This window comes from Notechis scutatus, chromosome Z (assembly GCF_049901735.1).
Source record: "Notechis scutatus isolate UNSWTSFEM ecotype Mainland chromosome Z, rNotScu1.2, whole genome shotgun sequence".
In the NCBI taxonomy this organism is placed as follows: domain Eukaryota; kingdom Metazoa; phylum Chordata; class Lepidosauria; order Squamata; family Elapidae; genus Notechis; species Notechis scutatus.
In genome coordinates, this window is record NC_142025.1 from 91,307,227 (window position 1) to 91,327,667 (window position 20,441).

Here is a 20,441-nt window from a genome sequence, read left to right on the forward strand (position 1 = left end):
AGGCTTCAACGGTTAGTAAGGTTTGTAGAAAAAATCATTGCAACCAGCCTGCCTCCATTGAGGACTTGTATTCTGCTTTCCACAGTTCTGTCTTATGTCTAAGTATATTACCCATGTAGTATGACTGTACACTATTACATTTATCCTTCTCATCTATTCCATTACCTTATCTATTGGTATTATGATTCTCCTTCATTATGATTATTACTTTGTTTTGCATGTACACTGGAAGCTTGTTTACTGGAATTTACTGGAGAAATTCCTTGTATTTGTAATCACACTTGGTCAATGTTCTGTTCTGTTCTGTTCTATTAGTAACCAACCACCTTCACCACCTGACAAATAATCATGAATTGCAGTTCACCAAATGTGCTCCAACTGGAGAAAATAATCATTTGTCTTTTAATTTGGTACTAGTAGGTTAAACCCAAAAATTTAAATGATCTCTTCCAAATCTATGATTTTATTTCTGCCTTCCAGGAACAAATATAAACCAAGTGAATAGATCATACTTAAAAGTAGTAAAACTTGATCTATGGATCTTTCTACTGAAAATACAGCATTTTTAAGGTGCCACATCTATCACTTTCAAATAAAACTAAATAAAACAACTACAGATTTGCTTTTTTTAAAGTTATTTTTCCCTATCTTCAGAAATAACTGCTTTAGAATTGTGAAATATCACATTAGCATACCTTGAGCATTAGATTTTATTGACACAGCAGAGCTAGAGGGTCTTCAGATCACTCACTGAAGATATATTGTCATGCCCAGCACATTTATTATGTTTATAAGGCAAATGCATATGTGTAATTCATATATTTAAGAATTATTGTTTTCCACAATACGTAAGTCTCGAGTTGTGTGAAATTTTTGCTGAGGCATTTGTTATTAATGTTTAGGTACAGGCATATCCAATGTCAATATTAATATTTTGACATGTCAGGTTATTGGATATCTAATTAAATAAGATTAATGAACATAAATAATAATGGCCTTCTAACTAGTTTTCAATATAGTCAGCATTCTACAGTGGGGAATGTCACCCATCATTGCTCATGTCTGAGGCAAGACAAAAAATTGAGATGGTATTTCTTCTGGGGGAGAGATGGCATCCCCCTTGCAGAATTGTGGGAGAGCTCAGTTGATATGTACAATTGGTTCAACCCAATTGGAAACTCTTTTGTGATTTTGGTTAGTAACTGGGTGGGCCTGAAGTGTGATATACATATTTGTCTATTACAGAGCAGGGTGACCTTGTGGGTTGGATCTTATAGCTGAATGCCCCTAGAGTCTAGACCCATCTGCTAAGAGACTTTGATTGAGGCACGTCAATTAAGGTTATTTTACAAAATAGAACACCAGAAAAGTATGCATAAAATATCTTTGGAGGCATTTGTATCAATATTTAACATTGTAAGTAGCCCAGTCGCCTCACAGCAAGATAGCAGCAAACAAATTTAATAAATAAAATATGGGTATGGTGGCTATACTTCTTAACAGTGTGTGCCTACTTGGAAGTCTTCTAGATTACTTTGATATAGGAAACAACCAATGAAGCTCTGCAACTCAAATGGGTCTGTTGAAAGTGAGGTTTGAATTCCTCTGTTCTGGTCAAATAAAACTGTTTTAACAGACATCCTACATCCAAGTTTTTGTCAAACACCTTTTAATTACACACTGGGGTTGAGATAGGAAGGGAGAATCAATTCCTGAATTTGGGGGAAGGCTAATTCATCTCGGTCACAAAAGTTGGGTATGGATAAAAGTATAGTAATGGGGTATAGCTGCATTATATAGAATGCATTAAGAGATTAGTGGGAATGTAAAGGCATAAATAACAGAGATTCTTGATCTAATTAATATATTTGCTGCCTTTACTCCTTGGTTGGGAAGTCTGAGATTAATTTCTCAATCTTGTAGATCACACGTTTTTAGATCAGTTGTCAACTTACTGAAGATTAATGGGATTTGTTCAAGCATTCCAGAATTAAGCTATATTTTCAAGATAGGTCTCTCAATTGAGCTAATCTATCATTGTGTTATAGTTGGACATGTACATTTGTGGCAGTTGTATGTGGATAGGGACTGGTTCACTCCAGGAAGATCAACTGCCTTTGGTGTCAAGAATGGCACTGAAGTGCTATGAACCAGGTGATAGTGGATTCTTTCTAAAATTATTTTTATAAAGACCAAATATTTCAGAGTCTGTAAACATCATTTCCCTTTTCAAACTAGGGTGACTGAATCAGTATATCCTACAGACAGCACTTGGGGATATGAGATTGGCTATACTGATTACCATCAGTATCTCAAGAACTGTTGAATGGAAGATAGTGAGGTGCCTTGGGAATGTCTAAATAAAACTCTTTTGTCTTTCTTGAGACATTCTGTATTGGATGTTTCCATCCACACCTTTAATATTTGACATTGCAATGTATGCATTACACATCCAAGATAAATGTATAATTCTTTTCCCCCCCAATAATGAAGAATGTGAAATACGGTATCCTGAATGATCTTGATTTTCTGTAGCGACAAGAACCTGGGTGAGATGTTTTGTCTTTTGAGACTTGTGGGATGGCATATAGTAACTTAGTGTACATACAGAGATGAACTCTAGCATGACATTTGTGACATTGTCTTTATAGTAGTTATGTGGGTTCAATTTGTGGGTAAATCCCATTAGCCTTCCATCTATACAGTTTTTGCCACTCCTCATGATCCTGATGGTTTCCCCATTCAATCATAAATGATTTTGTTACATGCTTCAGGCAAAGGGAAGCACAAAGCAGGCATATGAGCTGCAAAGAAAATATCCACTATGTGTGTGTCCATAGGAAATTTTAAATTGGAAGATCCTAGTTCCTTGTGTTGGGCTTTTACAGAATTTATTAATCTGGGGTAAATTTGCATGTGTAAATTCTCAGACTGGCCATTGGTGGCCCATAGACTGTTTCCCTCCTTCCTCTCTGTTCTTTAATGGAATTATCTAAATTGCATAGAGCTGAGGACAGCTTCCATTAGATATTCAGCTCTTTCCCATTTGATGAGAGTTTGGACATTGGCATCTGCAGTAAGGAAACACCTATGAGGAATGGAATGTGGGGATTGCTGCAGAACCTCTCCTCGCACCTTGAGTTCATTCAATTGGGAAGACTCTAGGACATTTCCCATCCTTTTTGTCTCTTATAATACAGACCAAATACCAAGATCATGGCCTCCATTGGTAATGTCTGGGAATAAATGCTGAGAGATTGGAAGCAGCGGTTGAGAAACAATACCTAGCATTAGTTTTTTTGCCCTCTACTGCTCAGGCTACCTGGTTACCCAGAAATGGCTACAGGTTCTGTGTCAACTATGTTGTTCACATGGTTTGTGTCTAGTAATTCAGCATTGACTAATGTCTCTTCAAGAGATTGTGGAAATGAGGTGAAGCGAGTGCATTAGCATGTAAATACATACTGGTTTTATGGCCCAGACCCAGCTTTGAAGAAATTCTGACATACCTTCAAACATTAAGAGTTTCTGCTGATACACTTGGGGAAATATCAGTCTGGAAGAGGAGAAAAATTAGAGGAAAGAACTGTCTGAGGAAGAAACTGTCTGAATATCAAGGGTGTCCTGGACAGAACTGATGGTCATAAAGACTCTTTGGAAAATAGTAGAGTCAGAACAAGGAATGGTGCTTTTAGAAACTATTGCAGTAGTATTTTCTCACCCTGCCTAGGAGAAAGGGAGATTTCTACTGTAGAATGCCTTGACTCCATAAAAATTATTTTAACACATCTAGAATCATGAAACTGTTGAAGTCCATATCTTCACTCTGATCTTTTTTTGTGCAGCAGTTTAGTCATACATCATCTAACCCAGCTCCTAATGACCTAGACTGTCACAGTTAGCAAACACAAACTGAGTTTGGACAACCCATAGAGTTTTAGCGAATGGGAAATTTTCATCAATCTGACATCTGTCAAAGCCAAACGAATTTCTAGCATTAATAATTAATACTAAGACTCATCTGCTCTTTGAAGTCATATCCAGGTAAATAACAGAGTAATAACACCCTTGCTTATCTTCTGGGTTTCAACTCCAGAAAATGCAGTCCATTATTGGCAATCATGGCAAATCCTTATTGTCATGAATGCAAGTAAAATGCATATTATGATGCTGGATCTTAAAAATTCACAGAAAAATTGCCCAAAGTCCTTCCTTTAACCCCAAATGGGACATAGAGCTATTTCTATCTTACCCTGATCAAGTAGCCCTATGTTACTGTTAGATAGAATGGAACATTTAAGAGAACCATTTAAAATACACTATATGCAATGCAGCAAATTCCATTCATCTCAAGGGGACTTTGACATGAATAACACACATTTATCCCCACATGTTCATTCATAGAAAAAAAAAATCCAAAACACTCTGGGGTTACCTTCAAAGCGTTGCTAACCATTGATAAGATAGTAACACACACAGGTTTCTAATTTGTTCTGGATAATAATCATCACAATGGTGTTAAGGGATTCAAAAAAGAAGGAATTTACACTGTAACAGTGGATCAATAATATATATTGGAGTTGATAATCACTTATCATGGAGCCAGATGATTGTTTCTTAAAACTATAAATAGAAGAGATTGTAGGGAAGAGAGAAATGATTTAAAAAATATATTTTTAAATATCTTTTTGAACATTCTAAATTGGTTTAAAGACCTTTAAAAACTATATATTGGTCAGTTGAGAAAATTCATTGTAAATGTTTATGAAAGAAAGCAAGTATCTGTGCAAAAGAAATTGTGAATATAGAGATCACCGCAGATTTAAATATTTCATATGGTGCAAAGGAAAAACAAATTTTCTGATCTCGAAATAAATGTGTTGCTGATTAAGAAAAATGAAAGAATATGTCATAGAACTATTTAATAAAACAGTGAAATCCTACCCCATCTGAATATTTTTAGTATAATTAAGGTATTAAGAAAGTTTCTTTTAGTATCTATAAGCTTGACAAGAGAAAAATAAGTTAATATAAAATGCGGAAGGTTGTCTGGATAGGACTTTGCAATCTGTGCTGGGCTTTTGCTTCCAGAAGTGGGTGACCACCACCATCCCTTTAAAATCTGTAACTAAGTAGGGAATGCTTAATGTCTCCTGCCTTGTTTGTCCTTCTGCCCCCCTGATCTTGTCATCAACTGAACATTCTGAAATATTGCCATTTTTACGGTAGGTTCCAATTTCCTGTATCAACAGGATATATTAAGACGATACTATAATCGCCATGGTTGTTTGAAAGAACAATCTTCAAATCTGAAGGCTGAGATGAATGTGATTATAATGGGAGTTTGCAATCCGAACAATCGAAGAGCCTCATTGGGAAAGGTCTAAACTCCAGGTTAAATTTTGCACCTAACTATCCTGCGAGAGGAAAAAAAACCTGTTATGTAAATCATACTGTGTCAAATACTGGCACAGAAGGGGGAAAAAGCAACACGCCCAGTAATTTGAATGGCAAAAACAAATGATAAACATTCCTAACAAGAAGTATTCATAAAAGCAGGTTATTGGATATCATGGAAAGCGTTGAGTGACCTTTGGCATGTTTTGGGGCTCCATTTGCATTATTTGTGAAGAGAACGTTGGAATGTTGTATTATCCCCACAACCATTTTAAACCATGTCTGATACAAAAAATGGCTTCCAAATGATTCCAGTGTTTTTTGCTTTTTTTTTGAAACAGCAGCTTTGAGCAAATCAAACCAAGTTCAGTAAATATAATCCTTCAGTGATGAACGGGATTGGACCTTGTGAATTTTCCCATCATGAGTTCTACTTATTCCTAAGTAAAATGCAAACATCTGGTGTAGTTTTCATAAATGTCCAGGTATCTGAAAAGGATTTTTTTTTTCCAATTCATCTAATAATGGAAAAGGGCATGTCACTGAAATTAGAATAATATATGTTTGTATACCATTTCTGATTTATGAGGCACCCATTTCTTTGGAAGTAATACACTACAATAGACAAAACTTCTGTCTTCTCCCCCCCAGATTGCATTGTTTAAAAAATGTAGAATAATCTTTATAAAAGGGTTTTGCTTTTATAACTTCAACCCATTTCACAGCTGTGTTTCCAAACCTTTATCTCCTAGTAGTATAAAGATGCCTTTTGAAAAGAAATATTAACTTGGCATGTGTATTATATGTTCAGTCATTTCATACAGTTTCAGAATTAGACATCTAGTTTATATAAAAAAAGAAGATACTGAGGAGAGTGGGGGGAAAAGATATCAGGCCTGACATTACAGATTTCTAGCTTTATCATCACAACAATCTAGGAAGCCTCTGAGCCAAATATTATAAAAGAAGAGAAACTGCTGAACCTCCAAGATGAACATGCTCAGTGTATGTGCCGGCACAGAAAACAAGGAAGTACAGAAGCGCAGGAATCTACATCTCACAATGGCTGCTGTTTTAACATTCCTTAACACACATATGATTTTCTTTTTAAATAAAAAATATACCCAAGGGCATTGTGTTTTCTTTTTGCTTTGTACATTTTCCTCCCACCTGAACAGTATCTTCAAGGTTCAGTGCTCACCCTTGTTCCTCCTCAGTTATAAACCTCCCCTTCTATCCCAACATCATTTTTTTTTTTTTTTTTGCTGCTTTCAGTGTCAAAAGAACAACTTTTCCCTTTCTTGGAAGCAACAGCAGTTCTTCTGATGTGCGAAGTGATTCAGCCAACAACTCTTTTCTCCCACCTGTCACCCCATGATTTCTTCTGAGCAGGCTCTGTAGGAATGGTTTACAATTATAGCAATCCACCCACGGGGCGATTGGGTGGGGGTGGGGGTGGGGGGAGAGGAGCAAGTTCCCATAGATTTAGGTCCTCAGTTTCAGAGACCTTCTGTCTATTGGAATAAGTATGTAAATACTTGTGTGTGTGCGTGTGTGTGTGTGTGTGTGTTTACGTAGGGTAAAAAAGGGGAACAATGTTTTGCACCAGCTTCCCCTGCTTTGTTTTCCAAAAGGCCCTGATAAAGGAGCACTGGCATCATTTTGTTGGCAGAGATACTGGTGTCCACTGTAACTTCTAGAAGGGTAATTTAAATACTCAGTTTGTTTTTCACACGGTAGACTGGCTCTCACGTCATAGGATGATGCAACATCTGCAGAAACGCTGTCTGCTGCCCCCCACAGATGGTGGTGGAGTTACAGGTGCAAAGTAGGCGTGGACTTTTATATTGGGTAAGTGGGTCTGAAAAGACAAACAGATTTTTTCCCATTTAGAAAAATTCAAAAATACCAAAAACATGAATAAAGATTGTAAACTTAAAAAGTTTAACATGAAGTAATATTGGACCCTTTTTATGCAGAAAAAATATTCTGCATAAAAGATATTTTATGGAAACCCAATTCTCCCCACTTTAGTTTGGTACATATGCAGGTTTTTTTTACTTCACTATTTTCTTCTTCTTCTTGCTTCTGTAAAGAGAACTTCCCTTAATCTTACTTTCTACAGATTTCTACAGATTTGTAAAAGACACTGCTTCACAAATGCAGGGACACAAATATGCATGACTGAAGGGCTATTTCATCATTAGGCCAAGAAGTAACATTTGGGTCAGTCAATTAAGTTCTTAAGATGCTTGAACTGTTATTTTATTGAACTATTATTATATAATTATCTTATTTTGAGCTCTTTTAAATAATGAACTGTGCAAGTGCTTTTCTGCACTGAGAAAGATCTTACTAGTGTGATACAATATCAACATTCTCTCAAAAAAGCAGGAGAGGCCCACAAACAGATCAAAGTATCTCAGAAGGAAGGAGGTAATGAGATAAATTCAATTTTAGCTATCTATTGAAGGATATTTTAATAGAAAGTTACCAATGGTCACTGGGTCCTATGAATACTTTGTAAAGTTGGAAACTAATTTCCATCTCCTTCTTAACTTACCCAGGCAACAAGTCTTCAATTCTGATTTACTATTTATTCGTCACATTTATATCCTGTATTTATCTCAGCAATTTACATGGTAGTCTGCTCTAATTTTATCCCATAATGATAGCCCTGTGAGAAAGGCTGGACTGGGAGAATGATTGATCCCCAATTTCCAGTGCATTTTGTGGTTAAATAGAGGCTTGAATCTATAACTTCCCAGTTCTATGAATACTAAGTCTAATATTCTGATATTATGCCATATATCCCTTACTTTCAGTTTGAAGAATATGTTCTAAGTAGTTGCAGCTATTGTTAGGATGAGAAAAGAATTAAACAAGTACAGGAGCTAGAACTATGTGCACATCTATCTATTAAATGATGTAAATGTATTCTTACCCTGAGTCTCTTAATTCCAGCTCGGGTAATCTGTTGGCAGTCATACAGTTCTATCCTTTCCAGGCTGTGGCAACTCTTGAGATGTTCCAAGGAGGCATCTGTGATCAAGGGGCAGTTATCCAGCTCAATCACCTCCAAGCGATCATGGGCACAGGCACCGTTGCCTAAATGGCGAATACCATCATCGGTGATCAGCTCACAATGTGATAAACTCTGTCATTAAAAGGGAAAACAAAGCAACAGGTGATAATCCAGGCTTGGCTATGCAGATTTTTTTCCAATCTAATTTACCAGGTCCATGCCTCAATTATCCTCTACAATCTGCTGAAATCCTGCACAATATTTTAAATCCTTCAGGTGAAAATACACAGGTCCCATGGATCCTCTATTCTTCAATAAAAAACCCAATTCCATATATATATATATTGGGTTTGCCAATTTTTCTCCCTGCATTTTTTTAAATCTGAATCATTGATAAATGATCTTAATAATCTCCAAAATGATTGTGGAGGGTTACAAAAGTAAAACCATCACTACAGTTTAATAAAAGCAAATGCTTGATGCTATATGCAATCTAACTCATAAATATGTCATAGCTATATGGACCACCACTACACGACACTGGGGTAACAGCTATGTCTATAACACCTTACTAATCTCCAGAAGGATATTTTATAGAGCGCATGTTTTCTCCTCTTCAGATTTCTGCAGTGCCTTTTTTAAAAAAAAGTCATTGCATACTTGGCCCTTTTATAATTTATAAAATCTTTTTAGGTTGACATTTAACAGGGCTGCAGTCCTGTTCAGAGCATTTAGGGAATATTGAGTTTTATCTGGTTGTATGTAAGGTATATATGTTCAGCTATATAACTCAGCCTCTTAAAAATGCCCTTCATCTAAGATATATAATAAAATATTATCTTGGCCCCTCTGACTCATATTCTAAATTTCTATAGTGCAGATGAAAAAATGGATTGGGTAAAATTTTAGCCTGCAAGAAAAATGTAACTCACCAAAACTTGGAGCAGTGGACAGTGTATGGAAAGTTGGATTAATGTGCTGTCTGTTATCTAGAAAACAAAGACATATTTGAAACTAAAACTGTATTATATTGTATTGGCAAGAAGTTTCCAGGAACAACATAATGCTCGAAGAGGAAAGTTGTTAGGAGAAGTACTGATTCTTCTCTGGTCATTTCCACAATGAGAATTTTGGATGGGGCCAAAAGCCAAAATGTGAATTTCTTAAAATAGAAAGTACTGTATTTCTAAGCCAATAATAATGCTAAGGTATCCATAAATTAGGTAAAATTTGTCTTTCTAATTCAGATCACATAGGATTTTTCTCAATAGGATTTAAAATTTGGGTCTCTTTACAATTAATAACTAAGAAGAACATTAATCTAAAGATCTTTAAACTTACTTAATCACAAATTATTGCTGACAATTATGGAGGGATCTGATAAAAATAAAAAAAGCAGCACCAAACCATGTAGAACTGAAATCAATCCTCTGGACTTTAAAAAAATGTTTGTCTCCACTTTGTTCTTCTTATTTCCAGGCTGATACTAAGGATACTGGTAGATGACATACCACTTGTTTGTTTCCCATCATGTAATCTAAAGCTTTTCTTATTTATTATGTGTGTGAATCTTCATAATATAATAGTATGCAACTAAACAGATTGATCTCCAAAGCAGCAGCAGAGCAGGATCTCTGTGATCTATTCTTAACTCTCTGGTAATGTGTAATAAAGAGACATGTGATGTCAGAAAACTTCATAGACACTCTTCCTTTTTTGCTTAAAGCAGCCAATGAATCAGAGTGAAGAAACTTTCTGCCTAATGTATTGCACAGTTTGAAAGATGTTTATTGGCCCACACAGAGAAAGTGGATCAGCTGCTTCTCACTAGACTAGAGCAAGCATGTCCAACCTGCGTCCCAAGGGTTGCATGGGGCCCTGGACAGCTAATAATGTAGTCCTATAGGACTGTAAACTTTTAACAGTATGATATGTCTGCACTTGTTCCAGTTCTGAATGTCATTATAAAACGTATAAATGTGATTCAGAGACTTATTTCAACCTTGTGGCATAACCATGAATATCTTTTCTTAGGTATAATGAAGGTCTATGAAAATAACCCATTATATATTAGTTATACCCCATCTTCATCATTACATAGCGGTCTTACAGCCAAATTATCACTCAAAAATACTTCTTGCTTCAGTGCTTGCTGTGATGCTCAAAAGCAAAATCAAGCAGATTCTTGATAAATTGTAATTTATTTTTCATCAGATAACTTTTAACTAAATAATCTAGAAAATAGGTTTAAAATAGTACAATTAATTACCTGAACACATTCCTCCAAGTCCATTTTTTCAAGTTCGTGACAATTCTGGAGAACATACATACAAATTAAAGATTAATTTGTTTATAGAAACATGTCCTGGTATTGCAAAATAGTTTCATTTGTTACTACGAAATAATTTCTGTGTAAGCAGTTGGACAATGTTTACTTAAGGATAAAAAAACCAACTTTGCCAGAGAACTCAATTGCATGCAACGTATTAAAATTATTTTAGGACAAGCTAATTCTGTTCAGGAATAAATATGAACATACACAGCCCTCTTCTTTCTGACTTGGCTCTAAAAAAATATCAAAGCTTGCAGTCACAACAAATTATATAATTTTATGGAAATGTCTAATTATCAAAGCAATGTGTTCTTATTCCATGAAATGATTTTTATTTTTAGCACTAAATGGTATCAAACTGATCCAATATAATTCAAATTGATTACATTAATAAGGCACAGTTATCTGTGCATTATGGGCTCAAACTAGTCACTGATCTCCACATGTTATTACATTTCAATTCCTATCATATGGGAACCACTATGAGCAATGGTTAAGCATGGGCATGGTATTCTAAGAACAATGGGGCCCAAGACTAGAGAAAGCTACTTATAAAATACAAAGAGGAAAAATAAAAAAGAGGAAAAAGTTTTGGAATGTTTGCACTAAACTTAGACTGGTGAATAAAGGACAACCAATAAAAATATTAACTTGCTGCATCTTCTGTTCAACCACATCAAGCACCTGTGACACTATCAAACTACAATAACCTTAAAAATGCTTGGAATCACATATTCTGTTAAGCTCAGAAATTTGTATCTTTTCAGATCATTCATGTTTGTACAAAAAATATTTGAAAAGATAGGGTCTGGAAATTACCACTGAGCTTTTTCCTGATTACCACTGATTTTTTCCTTTACCCTGGACTCACTTCTCAACTCAAAAAGGGAAGGCTAGCTAGATCAACTATCATGTTTCCTCAAAAATAAGAACTATCCTGAAAATAAGCCCTAGCTTGATTTTTCTACGTGCACCTAATATAAGTGATATACCAAAAATAAGCCCTTGTTAAGACCCTACCCACTACGTCCCACCTTCTGGTTGTACAAGGTGGGGCAAAGCGCATGCATAAAAATCAAGCTAGGACCTTACACCCGCTTAGCTTGGCACCGCTGAAGCCAGGCCTCCCACGCCCCAACATCTGTCGTGCTGCTGCCCAACTTCTTCTGTAGCCACTTGCAGCCACTTGCAGATAGACACCACGTGGTGCGTTGTGAGGCTGTGTGGCTCATCACGCCAGTGCTGTTGCTTTGGGCAGAATGGCATGTGGCGCGTTGTGCCAGTGATGCCGCGTGGCTCGTTGTGCTGGTGCCACCACTTGTGGCAGGATGCCTTGTACCATGTCGTTTCTTACGATGCACAAGCTATGCGGCATCCTGCCAAGAGTGGAGGCACTGGCCCTGGTGAGCCAGGTGGCATTTGGCCCCAAGCGGCCAAAGACAGGCAACGGCACGACAGGTGTTGGGCCATGGGAGGCCTGGATGTGGTGGTCCTATGGTAAGCAGATAAGACATCCCCAAAAATATGGTCTGGTGCCTCTTTTGGAGGCAAAAAAATTATAAGACCTGGTTTTATTTTGGGGGAAACACGGTATTTATTGGTGATAAAGCATAAAGAGAAAAGCTCTATGTTCATTCATTCTCATGGTCTGTTTTTATTCTGAGACAACATATTCTGCTTTTCATATATTTCAGAAAGACAACAGAATAATATTCTTTTCATATTAAGTTTGATCTTTAATTTGCTTCCCTTTCTTCTTTGGTTGTCGGACCAATCCTACCCATTTAGCCTAGCATTACGGATTTGGGTATGCGAGACTCTGTTATATGCTTTTTTCTCTCCCATCCTTAAAGCTCCTGAGCAAGCAGCATTAAAGGGAAGCACAAGGTCTCCCAAGGAAATACTGAAACAGAAGATGTTCAGTTATGAAGTACTGACATAAAAAGCAAACAACAGCATTTACAGGTAGTCCTCAGCTTATGACCACAATTGAGTCAAAATTTCTGTTGCTAAATGAAACATTTGTCAAGAGTTTTACCCCATTTTACGACCTTACTTGCCACTGTTGTTAAGTGAATCACTCCAGTTATTAAGTTAGTAACACAGTTGCTAAGTGAATCTGCCTTCCCTATTGACTTTGCTTATCAGGTTACAAAAGGTGATCATGTGACCTCTGTAAACTGCAATTGTAATAAATATTAGTTAGTTGCCAAGCATATGTATTTTGATCATGTGATCATGGGGGTGCTATGATGGTTGTAAGTGAAAAATGGGCATAAGTCACTATTTTCAGTGCTGTTATAAATTCAAATAGTCACTAAATAAATTGTTGTAAGTTAAGGACTAGCTGTAATGGAAAAGGTAGCCTTGACATCAAATGCTTACCCGAGCCAGAGTTGTAAAGCCCACATCTGTAAGCTGGGAACATCGAGCTACCTCCAATATCCTGCATGGAAAATAAATGTACCAACAAATAGTTTTTAGTATTTAAAACCTATTTCTGAAATCTCAGGAAGCCAGTATAAACTAAGGAATACTTTTTAAACTCCTTGTTCCAAAATAGGCAAGATACCGAATTCTTCCGACTCCCATTTCATAGAATTTTAGATATCAGCAATCCTATCAAAAAAATAGAACTCTAATAGAATAAAGAAATAAGACAGTATAAATTTAAAAAACAAATTTTCTTTTATGACTTATTTCTAAATATTAATATTTTCACTGTTTCCCAGTACTAGTACTGAAGATTTTTCAGAAATAAAAATCTACATTCCTGCTTGCTTGACTTTCTTAGCTAAAGAAACACCTTTTAGCTAATTCCTTTTGTCATCTATCCCCTCACTTCTCCAATGTATATCACTGCCCTCTCTTTATTTGATTCTCAGCAATGCTTCATAAATCTGTTTTAGAGCAAATTAATTTTGTTCAGGTTCTCAAACCGATCTAATCAAAATTATCTTAGCAATGAACTTATGAAAGAATCACACTGTTGTTTCTGAATGCTAAACTAGCTTCAGCAAGGGAAGTGGTACAGTTCATAATAGTATAATGAAACTCTATTCTATAGTGGTATTTTATGCTTTTCCCTCAAAGATATGGGATATATTCTAAACATATAACATGGTTACATGCTCCTACATTGTCCTGCGGATGAAGAACTGGTTACTTACCTGCAACTGTTGTTCTTCAAATACTCTGTGATTTGACACACATGATTTGTATGCCTCCACCTAGCTTCAGAGCCTTCCAGAGCTTACAAATTTGAAAGAAGCCCCATTCTCATATGTACTATATGACTATGCACTGTTCTCACTGAACCCTCTGAGTTCCTAAGACTGATACAAAAGACTTGAAGAAACATTAAGGTCACCTGAAATTGAAGCAAGGTAACATGGTGCATTGTGTAAATCTGCAGATGACTAACTGTAAGCAGTATTTCATTATTATGATTTCTCTCATTCACATTTAGGCATGTAAAACAGAGTCTGAATGACATAAGGTTGCAAAAGCAAGGAAAGCCCTTCCAATGACTGTATCTCACTGTAAATTCAAGTCCCTTTTTATGTTGAGTAAAGGCGGAGGCCTGAGATCAAGTGGCTGCCCACATAAGTTTCGGTAAAGTGCTCTAGCCCAGAGTACAGACTGCAAGAGGCAAAGCTGGTAACTCATAATAAGCCTACATGGTTGCTACTATTAGAAGACCACTGTGAGGAAAGCTCTTCCCTTTAGATAGGCATTAGAAGGCCAGGAATGAACTTTTTTACATAGTGAAACAGGCATTCAGTTCAAGTGTCATGGAAAGAATGAAGCAGTGTTTCTAGTGGTATTTAGAGCGGGGGGAGGATGGGGGGAAGGTGGCAATAAAAATTCCAGTGTTAAATAAAACACTAACCCTGATTTTGAAAGAAAAAAAAATAACAAAAAAAAGAAACATACAAGTCTATTCTTGATAATTCAATGTTTCCGCAATAAAAAATGCTATTTTCAAGGAGATGAGATTAACTGTAATCATGGGTTCAAAGAATGTAACATAGAGAGAAGGCAGAAGCTCCAGACCAAAAATGACAGAGATGCCAGAACTGTATTAGGCTTTCCATGAAATGCTTTGTAAGTGGGCTAGAAAGTAAGTATTTTCCAATAAAGAGAAAAAAAGAGATAGCCACAAGATACACTGTCACTGAAGAGAAAAGCCTCATTGCTTCAAAAGAAGAGAAAAGATTGAAACATGATGGATCTGATATTGCCAGAGACTGAATTACTGCTTCTCAGCAGTGGATTTCCATTTAGTTGTAAAGGAAGCGTATTTGTGTGGGCTGTTTGGTGCTGAGAAAGCAATAGGAAGGGGGTAGAGATGAAGGGAGATTGTAAAACTAACTTTCTCCCTTTATTTTAATTTAATCAATACCTCAACTCTTCCAATTGCTTATCAATTTACACAACATGTTGGAACAGTTCTTCCCAATTCTCTGGTTTGCTCTGTCTCATGAACAATTTTCTCAGTTCATCCTTTTCAAACTGGTCGAATAAAGCAAGATAATTCTATCCCATATCTCTAGTATATAACTGAAAATCTCGTATGCGCTCAAAAAAACCTGTAGCTGCTCCGTTATTCTTGAAATCTCTTTATGAAGTTTGTTACTTGAGAGGATCCCTCACGTATCCTGGATCCATGCCATGAAGTGTTTAAAGTGTAATTATCAACACCTTGAATTATACCTGGACACACAGCAACGACCAATGCCACCCGCAGAGCATTAGTGTTACATGGGCCACTCTTGGGGCCGCAAAACTGATGGTGTTGCTAGACTCTGTGCCAGTTGTAGTTTATGAATGCTCTTCAACTGTAGCCTGTACAGCATATTGCAGTAGTCTAAATGCAAGATGGCTTGAATGACTGAGCACAGGGACTCCTGATCCAGGAGAGGCCTTAACTGATGCACAACCTGAAGTTGTGCAAAGCTCTTCTAGCCGGAACTGCAACCTGCTCTTCAAGGAGCTGAGAGTTCAGAAAATACCCAAATTGTGGACTGGATTTGTCTGAGGCATTGTCATGCTATCCAGAACTAAAGATGTCAAAAGCTTGGATTTTGGAACTCCATACACCCAGAGTCATTCAATTTTTCCAAGGTTCATTTAAAACCTGCTGTCCCTCATCTAGCCTCTCACAACCCCCAAGGGTTGAAAATACTTCAACTCATGGTGATGAATGATCCCACCCAATGACTTCATATAGATGTTAAAAAGGAATGAAGGGAATACTGAGCCCTGCGGCATGCTACAAGCATGGCTATGGGTTGTATCTTTCACTTCCTATTGATACCAATTTCCATCAGCCTTGAATAAAGAAGTTCAACCAGTACAACTGGTGCTATCCAGCTCCAATCCCGTAGCTGGACCAAAAGGATACCCATGTTGGTAGTATTGAAGACCACTGAGAGATCAAAGAGAGAAAAGATAGTTGCATTATCCCATCCTGCTCTTGCCAGACATTATCAATAAGCATAACCAATGCCATTTTTGTACCAAAACCAGACTAAAATCCTGACTGAAAGGGGTCCAGATAATCCGTTTCATCCAGAACCCTCTGAAGCTACAGGCAACCACCTTTTCCATTATCTTCCCTAAGAAGGGAAGATTGGAAACAGGATGAAAATTGTTCAAGAAGATGGATCAAATGATGCTTTTTCTAAGGATTCATTATATACAAGGACTGCAATTGGTTCAAAACAATTGACTTAGAAATTCTGACAGTTGTGGTAACTGTTCACATATTATACCATTTCAAGTTTAAACATGATAATTTTCATAGCTTATTGGAAAAAATAATTTACCTTTCTTGTGATTTGTGTTACGTTGACAATTGGTAGCTGTGTATTTAGTATGCCTGTCCTGGGAAACTCTAGCTTGTTTTGAGCTCAAAATGTTCCCAAAATACTTGAAATAGCTAGTTATACACTTGAAACCCATGTTTTGTATTCAAAACTTGAGGGGGGGAGGTTAAAATCTGAAATGGTTAAATTTAAAAACATTTTGTACACTCTTAATTCTGATATTTCTGATGAATCCTAAGGAGTTTTGAAGAATTGAGATTAAAGAAAATGTAAATAAAAGGTAAAGTATTTCAATAATGTGGAAATATGATTGGCTCTAAGAACATGCAATACAATGATAGTCAAAACTGAAGAGATTCAGCAGGAGCTGTGCTAGTTACAAAGTTAGGCATGAAGACAGAGTATCCATCAAACAGTTCTGTAAATTCTAAAAGGTTCCAAACAGGCACATAGTCCGTATGTGTGAATCTTAGAGACCAGAAAGAAAAAGTCTATTTACCTAAGTTTTGGACAATTTTGCCCTAACGCATTCAAGATGGCATCAGTGATGTTGGAACAGCCAGAAGCACATAGAGATTGCAACTTGTGGCATCCTCTACATATTGTAATGAGGCCGTCATCTGTTATTTGCTAGAAAAGGAAAGAAAATCAATCATTTATAGCAAAAAGCACAATTGGGATGATGTTGTGCTCAATTTTCTCTGCAAATTCTAAAATTAAATGTTAAAAACTATTTGCTGGTGAAACAGTTGGATGAATGACTATTTGGCAACTATCTTATGAAAAACCAGAATGCCAACTACATACAATCACTTCAAATCAGTTCTTTTTCTGGATAAATGTTCCATTTTTGGCAGCACCACAAACCGGTTCATGATATTTTCTTGGAAGAAAAAATGTACTTCCTCTTTCAGCTTTTTTTATACACACATAAAAACAGATTGTATTTTTAACACATGTTGAAAACAAAATGGAGACAAGACCAACAAAGCACGATAGTTCAAAATAAAGATTTTTTTCCAGACTGTTCTACAAACAAACTTTGAAAAAAGTTAATATATAAGGCAAATAAAAGCTAATAGATTTACCAGACTAAATGCTAATATTATAATGGTTTTGGAAGATTTTACAAGATATTAAAGTGATATTCAATATATAAAAATGTGAAGAAATAGTTGCCAATTTGAGAATTTAGAAACATTTAGTCATTCAATGGAGTCAAGCAAAGTCTTCAAAGTTTAGACATAGAAAAAATGACTTTTGCTTTGTCATTATAGAGACAGTGAATATAATGGCTTTTGGATTGATTGGTCAGAGATCAGAAACTAGGTCACATAAAAGCATTTGAGCCAAAAGAGTATTTTAAAATCCCCCAATTCAAAATTCAAACTATGCTAGGAAAAATGCCAGCTGATAGAAGGGATTAGGCATGGAGTACCCATTTATTATTTTAAAACAGAAAGTGCCAGAAAACAAGTCTTACAAAAACTCTCTTTTTAAATGCATTAGTAAAAAAAGGGTAACAGAGGGATAGATGCAGTTTGAAATCAAGGTAGGCAAACAACTACAAGGGAAGGCTTATTATTATAAAAAAAGTTTCAAAATTGCACAAGCCTACATGTGTATGAACACATGCACAAAAGTACACACTTATTAATTAGTAGATCACTATGAAAGCCTTGCTACCCAATAATTCAACTTAGATGTCGTTTCCACACTTGTTTTCTTGTGTAAATGAGAAAATCAGGTGAATCCAAGGGATTCAGAAAGTGGGGCATGAATCCTTAACTGCAATCATCTGCCATATTTATGGGGGGCACTGACTGCTCAAAAGTATTCTTGGAACCAATGTAATATGTTTATATGCCACTCTCCCATACCCCTATACATACTTACATAAACCTAGAAGGGTGTCATAGGAAAATAGAAATTGAGAGAGAGTATCAGTGTTAGCCAAGCTTTCTAACAATGCCAAAGATTGGCCAATTAAGTAAACCTATGTTTGTTCCTAAATCTATTGTGTTTAAGGATTGGTCCATTTTTTCCTTGGTGATCCTCATAATTCAGAATATGAAGGTACAAAGTCCAAAACAAAAAAAAAGTGGCAAAAAATTTACATCTGTACTGATTATGATAAGAAAATCAACTGCCTGATTCATGAAAATACTAGTTGAACTAGGATAATATAATTTACAGATTTTGACCCACTTATTCCCTCTGGCTCATGTTATTGTTCACTTTTAAACATTTTCTTATATCCCATATTTTTCTACTATAAAATAAACAGTCATTCTGCTAAGCCAGTACTGATAAAATAAAACATTGAATATGATATGGAACAGGTGATTTACAAAGCTGCCATAGTATAAGAAAGAAAAGACTGCATTTATAAGGTCCAACTTCTTACCAAGCATGTTTGCAAATTCAGAGTCACTAATTCGGGACAGTTTGCACCAATGTATTTGAGAGCTTCATCTTCCAGCTAAGAGAAAGACAGAAATAGAAAATATAGACAATTTCTTAGATCTCTTCATTGTACTTTTCACTTATAGCATGAGTAAACAATATTCAGACAATCTTGCTTTCTTACTCCTGCTGCCTCACTACAGATGTTGCAAACAAAACCCAGAAATTTGGTGATATATTTCAACACAACACAAAATAATTTTTCTTTCACCACCCTCCTTTTTTAAAAAAAGCAACTGATTCCATAAGAAAGTGCAAATGTTATTATCTGATTAACTTATTGTTATGCCTCCTGCAGCTTTTGAATTTTGAGTATATGTTGCTGAAAATAAATTATGGGTAAATCTCACTCACTTGTGCATCAACTTATCAAAAATTACAGCAGTGCTGAAAAAATAACTTTGTGAAGATACAATTTTTACAGTGTTTCTCAATAACATTTAATTATTATGGGGAATACACATTGAAAAGAATATCTAGTATTGGCAATCTTGAGTGTGTTTGGCAAATAACTGATACTACCATATATGCATTTCCCATTGTGTGCCTGTTTACTCTCTTGTACAGATAGTCCTCTACTTATAACCACAGTCGAGCCCAAAATTACCATTGCTAAGCAAGAGAGTTGTTAAATGAGTTTTGCCTCATTTTATGACTTTTCTTGCCGCAGTTATTAAGTGAACCACTGCAGCTGTTAAATTAGTAACATATTTGTTAAATGAATTTGGCTTCCCCATTGACTTTGACTGTCAGAAGGTTGCAAAAGATGATCACATGACTCTGGGACACTGCAATTATCATGCAGTTGTGAAGCATTTGAATTTTGATCATGTGACCAAGGGGATACTGCAACGGTTGTGTGAAAAATGACCCAAAGACAAAGTATCCAGTGTTGTTTTAACTTCAAAGGATCATTAAACAAATGGTTTTACAACTACCCTTCCTCTTCAATGACTATAAATACAAATATCAATTTCCTTTTTGCAGATTATCCCAGTGCTAGAGTGAATATTTCAAAGGGCAAGGAATGGGTAAAAAGGAAACCTATAATAAAATAGCAAAAACCAAACACAGTCATATGATTTTCCACTTACTAACAACATTATCTAATGATTGAGTTGCCAGTCCCTATTGTGATAGCTGAATAAAGATAATCAATATTACACAAACACCAAATAAGTATGATCTCTGGCTGCAATCAAATTTTCCATCTCTGCCATATGGATGTTAACAACAAATGCTATCCAAAATTTCTGTCTCGAAAATAGTGTAGGACTTCACTATTAAGGACTTCGTCACATTTTATTTCCAAGGGAAAACAAAGATGTTTTCCACAAAGCAAAACATGCACACATTGTTTTTGCAATAATGTATTTCTTGACAGCCATTT

The 20,441-nt window shown here is 36.0% G+C and overlaps 1 protein-coding gene across 7 annotated transcripts in view; it reads right to left on the reverse strand.

Moving 5' to 3' along the window:
- Positions 1-6,179: 6,179 nt before the first annotated feature.
- The window catches only part of FBXL20 (F-box and leucine rich repeat protein 20), a 63,708-nt gene continuing 49,446 nt past the window's right edge, over positions 6,180-20,441 (reverse strand). For all 7 annotated transcript variants that reach the window (XM_087945765.1, XM_026679743.2, XM_087945767.1 and 4 more), the window contains 7 exons: positions 18,993-19,067; positions 17,085-17,215; positions 13,140-13,200; positions 10,692-10,736; positions 9,355-9,411; positions 8,342-8,554; positions 6,180-7,258 (listed from right to left, as the gene is read on the reverse strand). In XM_087945765.1, the coding sequence (XP_087801891.1) occupies positions 7,151-7,258; positions 8,342-8,554; positions 9,355-9,411; positions 10,692-10,736; positions 13,140-13,200; positions 17,085-17,215; positions 18,993-19,067 (690 nt within the window). In that variant the 3' untranslated portion in view covers positions 6,180-7,150. The remainder of the gene's footprint in view (positions 7,259-8,341; positions 8,555-9,354; positions 9,412-10,691; positions 10,737-13,139; positions 13,201-17,084; positions 17,216-18,992; positions 19,068-20,441) is intronic.